General features: G+C 40.9%; 1 protein-coding gene across 1 annotated transcript in view; it reads right to left on the bottom strand.

Moving 5' to 3' along the window:
• Window positions 1-238: 238 nt before the first annotated feature.
• The window catches only part of LOC111953622 (transcriptional regulator Myc), a 15,959-nt gene continuing 2,977 nt past the window's right edge, over window positions 239-13,220 (bottom strand). Inside the window, exons 2-3 of the mRNA XM_070435419.1 lie at window positions 1,522-2,176; window positions 239-1,193 (exon numbers count right to left, since the gene is read on the bottom strand). Coding sequence (XP_070291520.1) covers window positions 613-1,193; window positions 1,522-2,176 — 1,236 coding nt within the window. The 3' untranslated portion in view covers window positions 239-612. The remainder of the gene's footprint in view (window positions 1,194-1,521; window positions 2,177-13,220) is intronic.

Raw genomic sequence — 13,220 nt, forward strand, 5'->3', positions numbered from 1 at the left:
TTCCTGACACATGTGAATGTGTAGGCAAATAAAGGTGATTCCGATTCCGTTGGTCTTTTATAAATTAAGACTTCAAAGAGAATAGTGGTGCAACCTGTGTCCCATTTAACAGTTTGACACCACCTGCACCTTATAATAGGTTCATCTATTTTATAGGAGTGTATTTATGCTGTCATCAAGTGTTAATGCAAACAGAGCTCATTCAAGTGTCTCCATAAGTAAAACAGACCGAGGCGTGTTCAAAAAGAAATGCATTTATATTTCAAATGAACCTAGGAACATAATATGGAAAACCATACAGTGAAAACAAGTGTCAGAACTTCCAGACAATTGTGATCCAAAAATACATTTCAAGAAATATGCAGTAATTATATACAAAACATAAAAATTCATATTTTAGATCAGGCATGCAACATGTGTAGCCCTATTTTTTWTTWTATTTTATTAATAAAAATAAACTTTAAATATTTTACTGCCCATAACTTCAATTGAGGCAGTTTAACATTGAAATCAGACAGCATCCCCCCCCACCCCCCAAAACATACTTTCGCATTTCAATATCAACTATACACACCAAGTCTTAACTTGCATAAAAATGTGGAACCCAATAAGTCAATGCCGCTTTGAGCTCAAACATGAGTTCTGCAGTTGTGCCAGCTTCTGTTTCAAATGTTCACTTTTCCTCCTTAGTTGCTCTTTGAGGTTGACTAGTCTCTGCTCATCTGTCTGCATGCTGTAAATGCACTCTGTAGCCTTCTTRAGGATGACCACTTTGGCTGCCTTCTCATTGTTGGCCACATCCGGTATCTCGTCCCGTAGAGCGAAAAAGCTCAGCTTGAGCTCGTTCCTCCGCTGGCGCTCCAGTACATTATGAGTCCTTCTTTTGTCGTAGTCCTCCGTGTCCGACGTCCGGGGACTTGAGCATTTGCGGTTGCTGCTGATCTGCTTGAGGACCCGGCTGCTGCTGCTCTCCAGCCTCAGCCTTTTGACAGCTGGCTGCTCGTGCCGTGTGGAGGGGTGGGCGGCGTAGTTGTGCTGGTGGGTGGAGACATGGCACCTCTTCAGCACAAGGGGACTGTGATGTCTGGTCTCTGACGTGCTGGGGTCGGACCGCTTCACCGCTTGCCTCTTCTCCACAGTCACGACATCTATCTCCTCCTCGTCCTCCTCATCATCATCATCTTCCTCATCTTCTGCAATGATATTAAATAAAACTATTCAGCATTTACATTCTTTTTGAGGAGAAACAGTAACCACAAATCAGCCACATACAACACATCATGCCCTAGTCAGGAAAAAAAAAATCACTGCATTCCACCCCACCCCCTTTTCCACATCAGCTGATTTCTCAACATTGCAGCCTGAAACCCTCCCCCTCAACACAGACTAGTCCGTAGGCATATTCGACAGCATCATAAATCGAGGGAATGCATTTTGCTCAAATAAAAACTGCCATTACACAAAACGGTCATGTCATAAATCCTAAATAGCAAGAAATTATAAAACTGCTATTCAGCTTACCGGAGTCACTACCACTGCTGCTGCTGCTACCACTGTTGGGTGGGGTGTCCAATGCCAAATCGGTGGGTTGTGCCACCTTACTTGGTTTGGGAGTCTCAGTTATTGGGTAGGGGAAGACCACTGAGGGATCAATGCATTCTGATGCGGAAGTGTTCGGATCCTGCAAGTAGTTTGCGTTCAACCGAGTAGGACACTCTGCGTTGTCGCCAACAGCTGAATCTTTCCTAGCAGCCTGGAGCGAAGCGAGTCTTTCAGACACCACTTTCTCCAACTTGGCTGTAGCAGAGAAGCCGCTCCACATACAGTCCTGAATGATGATTGACTTGAGGAAGGTTTGGGAGTAGTCGGCATCGCAGATGAAACTCTGGTTTACAACATCGTCCCCGAGAAACTCGGTCACCATTTCTAGTTGGTCAGCAGTCGATGGGAAAATACTAGACAGTGATGGTCGGCTCGGGGAGAGTGGAGGAGTGGGGAGCAACTCAAATTTCTTCCAGATGTCCTCGCTTGGAGCCGGTGGCTGAAGCTGTCCTGGCTGCTGGTGATAGAAATCCTCATCTTCGTTGTCAACATAAAAATATGGCTGGATAGAATCATAGTCGTAGTCGTAGTTTTTACTCGCCAAACTTGAATTCAGCGGCATGGTGGCTCTTTTCTGAGTGAAAAAGATGGTTGAGGTAAATTAGTTGGTTAAAAAAACMAATTCTAATGCATTGCATGCAAACTGATATTGGTGCATGCACATAAAATGCCACAGTTCATAAAAGCTCTGTCAGACAGTTAGCAAGCATGCAAAACCAAACAGCAGCAGCTGATACAAGTACTAAGTAGTTAGTCGGTGTGTGGTGCCCAGGTCATTTAAACCGAGCAGACATCGCAAAAATACAGAGGCTAGTAAAAGTGCATTTATTATATAAGACATCTGCAAACATGTAACATATCTTAAAGTTCACGAAATCTTTACCAGATAGATACCAAGCAAGTCTACTTAGCCAACGGTCATCTACACGGAGAATGCAATGTCATCAACACCTTCCTTACCTTAATTTTGAAAACAAAGTGGAGAGTACTTCACTCCGAGATGTCGAAGTCGAAAACGCGAAAAATGCAGCTTGTAAGAAGTATTCCAACAAGATAGTTACGTTAATCCCTGCCAGCGTGTGTGGCAGTGAGATGTTGTTTTCCTAGTAAAATGATTGCTGGCTGAGAAGCATTCATAAAGCGCTCATGCTTGGTCCGCGATGTAGAAAGATGCGTTGCCTATCAATTGCTGCATGAGAATCACAGCTGAGTATTCCGCGGGGTTCAATAAAAAGGTTGTTGTGCTCTACATTCGACGTATCCCTCCGCCACAATTTTCCCGCCAAACACCTATTGCATTTTTAAGTAAATAATGAAGAGTACCGTGTTGACTCTATCGATGATAATTATCGTTACAATCTTCAATATATGTTCGAATTCACATAATTCAGTCATCGGAATTTATTTCAGGAGATCCTCATTCAACTGGAACTATTTGTTGCGGAAGGAGAATTAAGTGGGAGGAGTTTCAAAAGTGCATTATTCCACAGTGCATTCATTACACACAAAATCAGAAGTAGATGAGAAGTAAAAGAGTGCTTATTGGAAATTGGATACATGCATAAAAGTACAGATTGTACTGCCCACTGCTGACCTAAAATTTGGCATTTACAATTTTATGGAGTTATTTAGCATACTTACCTTGCCAAAGTTGAGCTAAATCTGATGCGAGAATGAGAAGATGCACGACCAGTTCACGTGCACAACACTTCAAAGCCTGTCATCAAATATATCAAAATAAATGTTTCAAACAGGGTTTTCAGTAGGCCTACATGTTTCCCCCTGTTAATTCCCAAAAGTAAGGGTGACTATAGAGGGGATGAAATATTTTGCCTGTGGTGTATTCATTACCTTTTGCAACAAAACCGTTTGCCGTTTAGGAAGGAAATGGGGGGGGGGGGGGGGCTACCTGAATTTGTCAAATATGAACTATTTTTCGTTGCAAAACGTTTTCCAAGACCAAACGTTTTGCAACATAATCGGCATAATGGATACACCCTTAATTGACAAGACATGCAACATACAGCAAGAAGACATGCTTGTTTAGGTAGGCTACTGCTGCAGGTGAACCCAGTTGATAATTTCTGATATGTGTTGGGCATGAGCTTTGCCTTTGGCCACACCAAGGTTAATATAATCAGTAGTGAGGAGATAAGATGTTGGCTTCTAACAGGCCAGTTATAAATGTACTGCTAAGTTTCGTTTTAAAAAATGAGCACCGACACAAATAGGCTAATAAGCACATTGAAGGAGAAGAACGACATTGGAATGTCCTCAATGAAAACAGGCGGTTGTTCGATTGACATGGCACTGTAGCCTACCTCTTATCCATGCAGCTTCGCTACTGCCATGCTGCGGTCAAACAGACGTGGTAGTGATGTGCTAGATATGAGAATGGTTCCGTTAAATTGATAGAACGCACCATTGGTGCGTACTGTGAGAAATAAATTGTACGGTTGTAGAGCACCCCCTGGCATCTAAAATTCGACAGTGCAACATCAGAACAGGTGGTGTTTTAGATTTTATTTTATGAATATAGAGACAAATGGTCTTAAAACACGATTTTAAAAAGGTGTTTATGATGAAAATCGATAAACAATGCATGGAAGATAGGGGCTATCTAATAAATGCAGGTGGAGTCAGGGCCAGTTGATGCTACTGGATTTGGATTCTTTTAAATTCCGATTTAATAAAATGTGTATACAGACAATGTATACAATCAGTCATGTCCATTGATAATGCAGGTGGTATACAATATATTTGACAGAATATTTTTCAATATTCATAAATGAATGTGCTTTTATTTTTATTAAATCAAAATACTATTCTAATATTACAGAGCAAGCCGTGCTTTGTAGCACCTACGGATACAACATTATGGACTCTTAAAGGAAGCCCAGGTAAGGCCAAAATGTAATAAATATGGCAACTATTATTAATTACTTCTCAATTATGCTTTTAGATAAACAATTCTAATAAATGTCAACAATCCTTGCTCCAAAGGACCATTAAATGACTTCCTTTTGTGAGAAAAAAAAAAGTTTGGTCCTGGTTTCATATGGAATCACTCATATCATTCAGCTTGGGACCTAGTCCTTGCAGAAGTAAACATAGCTCGTTACATAGGTTCCAACTACCCAGGGGCCCACACAGACTCTTTTTTAACTCACTGCCACTGATTCAACAGTTGTTTAGGGCCATTTCACAACTCAGTGGCCTTGTGGTTAGTGTTAGCCCTGAGATTAGAATGCTTGGGACTGCCCTTACTGAGTTCTTGTCCTTGGGATACAATGTTGTAAGTTTACAAGTATATTATTGCACCAATTTCCTATTTAGGTTCCTGACATATTCATTTTGCTGGGGTTTTTTCTCTCCAAAGGCAACCATTTTTTTACTGCACAACCCCCATAAAAAGTTGTGGTGGAGGATACTGTCAAAACATTTTATGTAGGCTAGTAGTGTGTTTTAAAGTTTATTCAGCTGACTAACTTCATCCTCCTGAGACCGAGCAACAACAAAAAAAAGGTTTTGGATTATGATAAAACATGTTTTTACATCATAAGTGTTGGGGTGAAATATTTATTTATTTTTTATTGAATGTGCACTGAATTTGCCATTTGGACTCGGTTGAGGGTACATATGAAAAATCAAACATTACAGTAAATGGGGACAATAGAAAAAAACATATCCTGATGTCCACTACAGAGGACATTTATTAACAAGCTCTTATTTAAAGTTTAAAACAATATTACACTGGTCTGCAAACTCACCAAACTATCCCTGAGATATTTACCTATTAGAAACAATTTGAATATCAAACTCACAAAAATGATCATACACAATTACACACACTTACCATAAAATGTGCTAATTATGATGGTAATTGTGATGGTAGCCATTTTGAAGAACCAGAAAAAAAACATTGGGTACGTTCGAGTGGATCACTTGTCAAGTCAGTGACCATCATTGGTCACATCTTTCAAAGTGTGTTGCATTATGGTTATAAAAATTGTCCGACTTAAGCCTACATGTCGAATGAACGTTACAAAAAATCCTGTGATCAAATGTCATGAAGTTTTGACTGCAAGTTTCTGCAATTGCTCTTCACCAACTTCATCCTGCAGCCAGAAAAGAAAAAAAAAAAAAAATGGCAACACTGCCATGTTGATCTGAGCCTTGCTGTTGGAAAACCACATTAGTGTCCGACTTTCGACACGCAGGTTGAAATATCAAAACTAACTCTGAACCAACTATATTAATTTGGGGACAGGTCGAAAAGCATTAAACATTTAATGGCAATTTAGCTAGCTGTTGCTAGCTAATTTGTCCTGGGATATAAACATTGGGTTGTTATTTTACCTGAAATGCACAAGGTCCTCTACTCCTACAATGAATCCACAGTTAAAAGGGTAAACTGAGTTTGTTTCTAGTAATCTCTCCTCCTTCAGGCTGCTTCTTCTTCGGACTTTATATGGCGGTTGGAAACCAACTTTAAGGTACATTAACACTACTAACTGGATTGGAGTGTGGACCTCAGTGTGGACCTCTTTCAATCACCCACGTGGGTATTTTCTCCTAAAAAACTATTAGGTAATGGGAGAAGCGCGACTTGCAGTGAGTCAAGTATCACAAATAGAACAGAGTTCTATTTTTATGCTGACCAGACCGGACACGTCACAAAATAAATGTACACATACATGTTATTTAATCATTGCACCCAAACTGCTTGCGCGTGCCAGCGAGTGTCTGCGTGGCCAGCGCTAAAATAGAACTTGATTATTTTTGTGCAAGTCCTGCCTATTTTCCTGCAAGTCCTGTCTCTCCAATCTCCTCATTGGCTTTTAGGAGCATATACTCACGTGGGGAATTGAAAAATAAACTGAGGTCCACACTCTGGTCAGATGTGGCATTTCAGGTAAAATAACCTCCCAATGTTTATATACCAGGACAAATTAGCTAGCAACAGCAAGTTAGCGAGCTAAATTTGCCATAAAATGTTTGTTTTTCAACCTGTCCCCAAATTAATATAATTGGTTCAGAGTTTGTTTTGATATGTCAACKTGGGTGTCCTGACTGTGTCTGGTGTGGGGGGACAAAAATCAACCTACGCGCGTGTCCGGTTTGGTCAGCATGTACCACATCTGTGTGCATGTTGATTTTGTTCACCCACACCAGAATCAATCTGTCAGGCCTGCTCCTGCTCCTCCTCTTTTGCACTCGAGGGCGCCAGGCTGCCCATCATTACACACACCTGTCACCATCATTATGCGCATCAGCGCTCGCTGGACTCCATTACCTTGTTGATTGCCCCTCCTATATCTGTCTGTTCCTTGGTTAGATCCCGGTGTCGGCATTATTGTCGTTTTTGTTTTCCCCTGTCCGTATTCTGTTCCTGTCCGTGTTTCATTAAAATGTTTGCTCCCTGTACTTGCTTCTCGTCTCCAGCGTCTGTCCTCACACGATCAGGACATGCAGGTTGAAATATCAAAACAAACTCTGAACCAATTATATTAGGTTGGGGACAAGTCAAAAAACATGAAACATTTAAGGCAGGTTAGCTAGCTAGCTTGCTGTTGCTAGGTAATTTGTCCTGGTATATAAACATTGGGTTGTTATTTTAACTGAAATGCATAAGGTCCTCTACTCCGACAATTAATGCACAGATATTCGGTTTACCGGTTTTAGTTTCTCGTCATCTCTCCTCCTTCCTTCAGGCTTCTTTTTCTTCTTTGGACTTTATATAGACAGTATTACTACAACTGACCGGAGTGTGGACCTAAGTTCATCTTTCAATCACCTACGTGGGTATATGCTCCTAAAACCAATGAGGAGTTGAGTGAGGCCGGACTTGCAGTGAGTTGAGCTCACATAGAGAAACAATTTCTATTTTAGCGCCTGGCCACGCAGATGCTTGCTGAGGCGCGCGAGCAGTGTGGGTGCAATGATTGAACAACATGTAGGTGTACATGTATTTTGAGACACTCGCGCACGCGACGCCAGCGGCGTGTTCAGCATGTTACCGTTCAAACGCGCTCATCATCAAGGTGACACCCTCACACATGTAGAGTCATTGAAAAGCCGAGAATGTTCTGTCCTCTCAAACGGACATGACCTAAAACAGTGGCATGAATGGCCTTAGCGATACGGACCAAAAACTAAAGTCCATTAGAGAGGACAACAATTAATTGCTGGAGGATATAGTTTTTGAAAAGTCGTATACATAGACCTACAAACTGCCCACCTAAGAATAGAATGAATGACGTCAGGAGTCGGCAGAGGGAGGGGGCTTTAATGTGCCGACCCACGTGTGGCGCGATTTGGTTGTGTGTGTCGTGAACAACATTAGCGTGAACAACAACAGTAGAATTGGCGGTTCGCATTCAAAATAAAAGTCCCCCATTGAGCCTGCCGCAAATTMATAAAAATTGTGGAATCATGACAGAATTGGATTAGATCATGCTAAACAAGTTTGGAATGTTGTTATATAAATTCAACTTCCAGCGTTTACTGTGAACACTGAAGCTGTACCCACTTTAAGTTACAGTTTTAACAGTGGCCATTTGATCATAATGTAGGCCTACCAGAGTGGCTTACCATCAAACACAATGGAGAAAATGCATCCCATAACATTTTAACATGGAAGTAGCTGTTCTACAGCTCTACAGTAGCAGCCAATGTGTGGTGTTCATTGTAGGCCTACATTCCATTACGGTTTACACTTTTGAAGAAAAAAGATGCAGGGCATGCATTAACCTGAGATAAACAAGGAGACAAGGAGGAGACTGAAAATGTTGTTGTGTTGRTTGATGCAAGAAACCATTTTACAAAATAAAATGCATTATTATTCCCATACCATTATTACAGAGATTCAGACAGATTATGCTACCCTCTGCCTATTGGCTACTTAGCTTATTCAAGCCTGTCTCAAATTACAACACTGCCCCTTTAAGACATAAAAAAGCTCTTCAGCTGACTCAATTTTCACAGATGTACATGTTTTGTGCTCTTGTAGGAAGCAATCACTCCCTTGTTGCTTACTACAAATGATATATAACTGGGCTAATAACTCACTAACTAGCAAAGGATATGAACTAAATGGCTACATGCAGCTCTCGCTTTGATTTCAAAACAAGTGCATCTCCTCACGACCACTCATGCTGTAAACACAGTGCAGTTCAAAGTAAATGGCATAGATCCATATATGGCAATTGTCTATTTGCATATAGCTCTACTGCATCTCTGATTGTTTATGCCACACTGGTCTGTGTAAAGTTTGGGCTGAGTAGTATTTGTATTTATTATGGATCCCCATTAGCTGCTGCACTCTTCCTGGGGTCTGGCAAAATTAACGCAGTTATACAATTTTAAAAACATTACAATACATTCATAACAGATTTCACAAGTCAGTAAGTGTGTGCCATCAGGCCCCTACTCCACATATCTACAACACAAGATCCATGTGTACGTGTGTGTATAGTGCATATGTTATCATGTGTGTGTATGTGTGCCTATGTTTGTGTTGCTTCAAAGTCCCCGCTGTTCCATAAATGGTATTTTATCTGTTTTTTCAATCTGATTCTACTGCTTGCATCAGTTACCTGATGTGGAATAGAGTTCCATTTAGTCATGGCCTATGTAGTACTGTGCACCTRCCATAGTCTGTTCTGGACTTGGGGACTGTGAAGAGACCTCTGGTGGCATGTCTTGTGGGGTATGCATAGGTGTCTGAGCTGTGTGCTAGTCGTTTAAACAGACAACTCGGTGCTTTCAACATGTCAATACCTCTCACAAARACAAGTAGTGATGAAGTCAAGCTCTCTTCCCCTTTGAGCCAGGAGAGATTGACATGCATATTATTAATATTTGCTCTCTGTTTACATCCAAGGGCCAGCCGTGCTGCCCTGTTCTGAGCCAGTTGCAATTTTCCAAAGTCCCTCTTTGTGGTACCTGACTACACGACTGAACAGTAGTCCAGGTGCGACAAAACTAGAGCCTGTAGGACCTGCCTTGTTGATAGTGCTGTTAAGAAGGTAGAGCAGGGTTTTATTATGGATAGACTTCTCCCCATCTTAGCTACTATCAATATGTTTTGACCATGGCAGTTTACAATCCAGGGTTACTCCAAGCAGTTTAGTCACCTAAACCTGCTCAATTTCCACCTTATTTCTTACAAGATTTAGTTGAGGTTTAGGGTTTAGTGAATGGTTTGTCCCAACTACAATGCTTTTAGAAATATTTAGGACTAACTTATTCCTTGCCACCCATTCTGAAAACTAACTGCAGCTCTTTGTTAAATGTTGCAATCATTTCAGTTGCTGTAGTAGCTGACGTGTATAGTGTTGAGTCATCCATATACATAGACATACTGGCTTTCCTCAAAGCCAGTGGCATGTTGTTAGTAAAGATTGAAAAAAGTAATGTGCCTAGACAGCTGCCCCAGTTATTTCCTGATTCTACCTGGATTATGTTAGAGAGGCTTCCATTAAAGAACACCCTCTGTGTTCTGTTAGACAGGTAACTCTTTATCCACAATATAGCAGGGGATGTAAAGCCATAACACATGTTTTTCCAGCAGCAGACTATGATCGATAATGTCAAAACCAGCACTGAAGTCTAACAAAACAGACCAATCTTTTTATTTTAAATTGCTCTCAGCCAATCATCAGTCATTTGTGTAAGTGCTGTGCTTTTTGAATGTCCTTCCCTATAAGTGCGTGTCGATGCAATAGAATCCTACTCGGGTGCGTTCTGCCTACAACAAACTCTTTTACATAGTTCGTTTTGTTTCAGTATGTTGCATTGAAAGTGGCTAATATTGCATTGATTCGATCACAATTGCCACAGTAAAGGGAAACGTTSACAGTGTTAAGAGAAAACCACTAGAACAGTGGTCACCAACCTTTCCTGTGTCAAGATCACTTTCTGAGTCAAAATGCAAGCTGAGATCTACTGCTCAGATTATTTTTTTAATATGACTTAAAAAAATGTAAGCCTATGCAACATTAACCAATTAAAAACAGTACTGTAGCAATTAAGTTTGTGCAGTAAGCTACAGTGTAACAGCAGCCTTCCTTCTCTTCAAGAGAAGGTGTAGCAGGGATCAGACCAACACGCAGCGTAGCCAGTGCTCAACATGTTTAATTAAACGATAAACAGAAAGCACTTACAAATACAAAATAACAAAAAGTGACAAACCGATACAGTCCTAGCTGGTGCAGCAAAAACACAGAGACAGGAAACAACCACCCACAAATCCCAACACAAAACAAGCCACCTATATATGATTCCCAATCAGAGACAACACAAAACACCTGCCTCTGATTGGGAACCATATTAGGCCAAACACAGAAACAGACAAACTAGACACACAACATAGAATGCCCACCCAGCTCACGTCCTGACCAACACTAAAACAAGCAAAACACACAAGAACTATGGTCAGAACGTGACATACAGGCCCAATACATTATTACCGCATATTGTCTTTACTTGAATTGCCCTGCCAATGCATTGTTGTTCAGGCAATTTAGAGACAATTATATTTTCAAATTTGAGGTAGGCTATATGACCACATCAGTAATTGATCCGTTATTGTATTACTTGCGAAGCACATCTGAGTTAGCATACATTTAAATAATTTGCTTTTTTATTTTACTGGGCTGATGCTGCCTGAATCTGATGGTCAGTCTCAGTGGAGGGCGAGAGCAGCAGACTGAGGGTCCTCCTCTCAACATCCCCCACTCTCCCTTTCCTCCACTGACACTGACACTGACCAAAACCGGACACCGTCTTCCAGCTGATGGCGAAACTCGAGTTGCATCCCATTATTTCTGCCTCGTGCACAAATTCATGTTGTTACTCCTATGAACAGAGAAAGTGAAATATTCCTCAATATTAAAAAAGACCCAAGCCGCTAATAATAACAACAATGCAAGCCTATAGATACACTTGCCTACTCATTCATTACTGCCTCGTTTCTTGTTATAGCGCTGAGTGGAAATAGGAAGAACCCGCATTTTATGGCTTATAAAAATGTTGAATACAAAGTGTTGACAGTGCTGAGTAAGAACTTAAACATGAATTCACTCATAAAAACAGCATTGCTTTGTTGTATTGGTTGACAGTCTCTCTCTAGTCATGGTATAAAACGATTGAAATCTCACAGTATCAACTTTCCTGTAGCTTTCTTTCATGCCTGCCACTTCACTGCAGACATGTTCATCTGAGTCAACCGATTGGCCAGCGTCAGACCTATAGTGCACTTGATTTGCTCACTGGGCCCGCCAGGAAGGCATAGTTTGTACCTTCAGACACATGAAATGGAACAAAATGGCAACAGTTTYCCTACCAGGCGCGCAGGGCAACTGAATCGGGTACACCTACGGTCAAAAGCACGTGATGATTACAAAAAATAGGAACACTATCGCTGGGTTTTTTACAGAAATGTTTGGCGATCGACTAGGAATGCCACTAATCTAGAAAATTGAATGAAATTATATTTTGTGCATCTCTCTGTGGGCGGATATTTCTGCACGGCAGTCCCGGGGAGCTGGGGATATCGGGGCTCACGCGCATTTCAGAGGGAACATTGCTTGTACGCACTGCACTGTACAGCCTTACCTATGGATATTGGTGACAATTCTTAAGAGTTTACGTTGTAGCTCTTATTGCGGGACTAGCTGTAAGAAATCACCTCACTAATCAGCCTATTGTGCATATTGAAGATTCATATTGCAATGTACAGATCTTGGGTACATGAAATGGGGCATCAGCCCGTTTCATATAATATTTGTGTAAACTCTTCACAGTTGTGTTCTGTGGGTGTCATTGAGTAGGCGGATACCCCAAGAAGACAGTGAATGAATCTGAGTGGCCTAGTTACAGTTTTGACTTAAATCTGCTTGAAAATCTATGGCAAGACTTGAAAATGGCTGTCTAGGAATGATCAACAACCAACTTGACAGAGCATGAATATTTTTTTTAAATAATAATGTGCAAATATTGTACAATCCAGGTGTGCAAAACTCTTAGACACTTACCTGGAAAGACACAGTAGTAATCGCTACGAAAGGTGATTCTAAAATGTATTGACTCGGGGGTATGAATTCTTATGCAAATCAATCAAATGTTGTTTATAAAGCCCCTTCTTATATCAGCTGACGTCTCAAAGCGCTGTACAGAAACCCAGCCTAAAACCCCAAACAGCAAGCGATGCAGGTGTAGAAGCACGAAGAAGAATTCTAAACTTAGGGACCAGCTATTGTCACGTTCTGACCTTAGTTCCTTTTTTATGTCTTTATTTTAGTTGGTCAGGGCGTGAGTTGGGGTGGGCATTCTATGTTGTTTTTTCTATGTTTTGTTCTGTTGTTATATTTCTATGTGTTTGGCCTAGTATGGTTTTTAATCAGAGGCAGGTGTCAGTCGTTGTCTCTGATTGGGAGCCATATTTAGGTAGCCTGTTTTCTATTGTGTTTTGTGGGTGGTTGTTTCCTGTGTTAGTTTTTGCACCATACGGGACTGTTCGGTTGTTTGTTTGTGACGTTGTTGTTCAGTGTTCTGTTGATTATTAATATCTCATTATGGACACTTACAACGCTGCACATTGGTCCGATCCTGCT

This window comes from Salvelinus sp. IW2-2015, linkage group LG27 (assembly GCF_002910315.2).
Source record: "Salvelinus sp. IW2-2015 linkage group LG27, ASM291031v2, whole genome shotgun sequence".
Lineage (NCBI taxonomy): Eukaryota > Metazoa > Chordata > Actinopteri > Salmoniformes > Salmonidae > Salvelinus > Salvelinus sp. IW2-2015.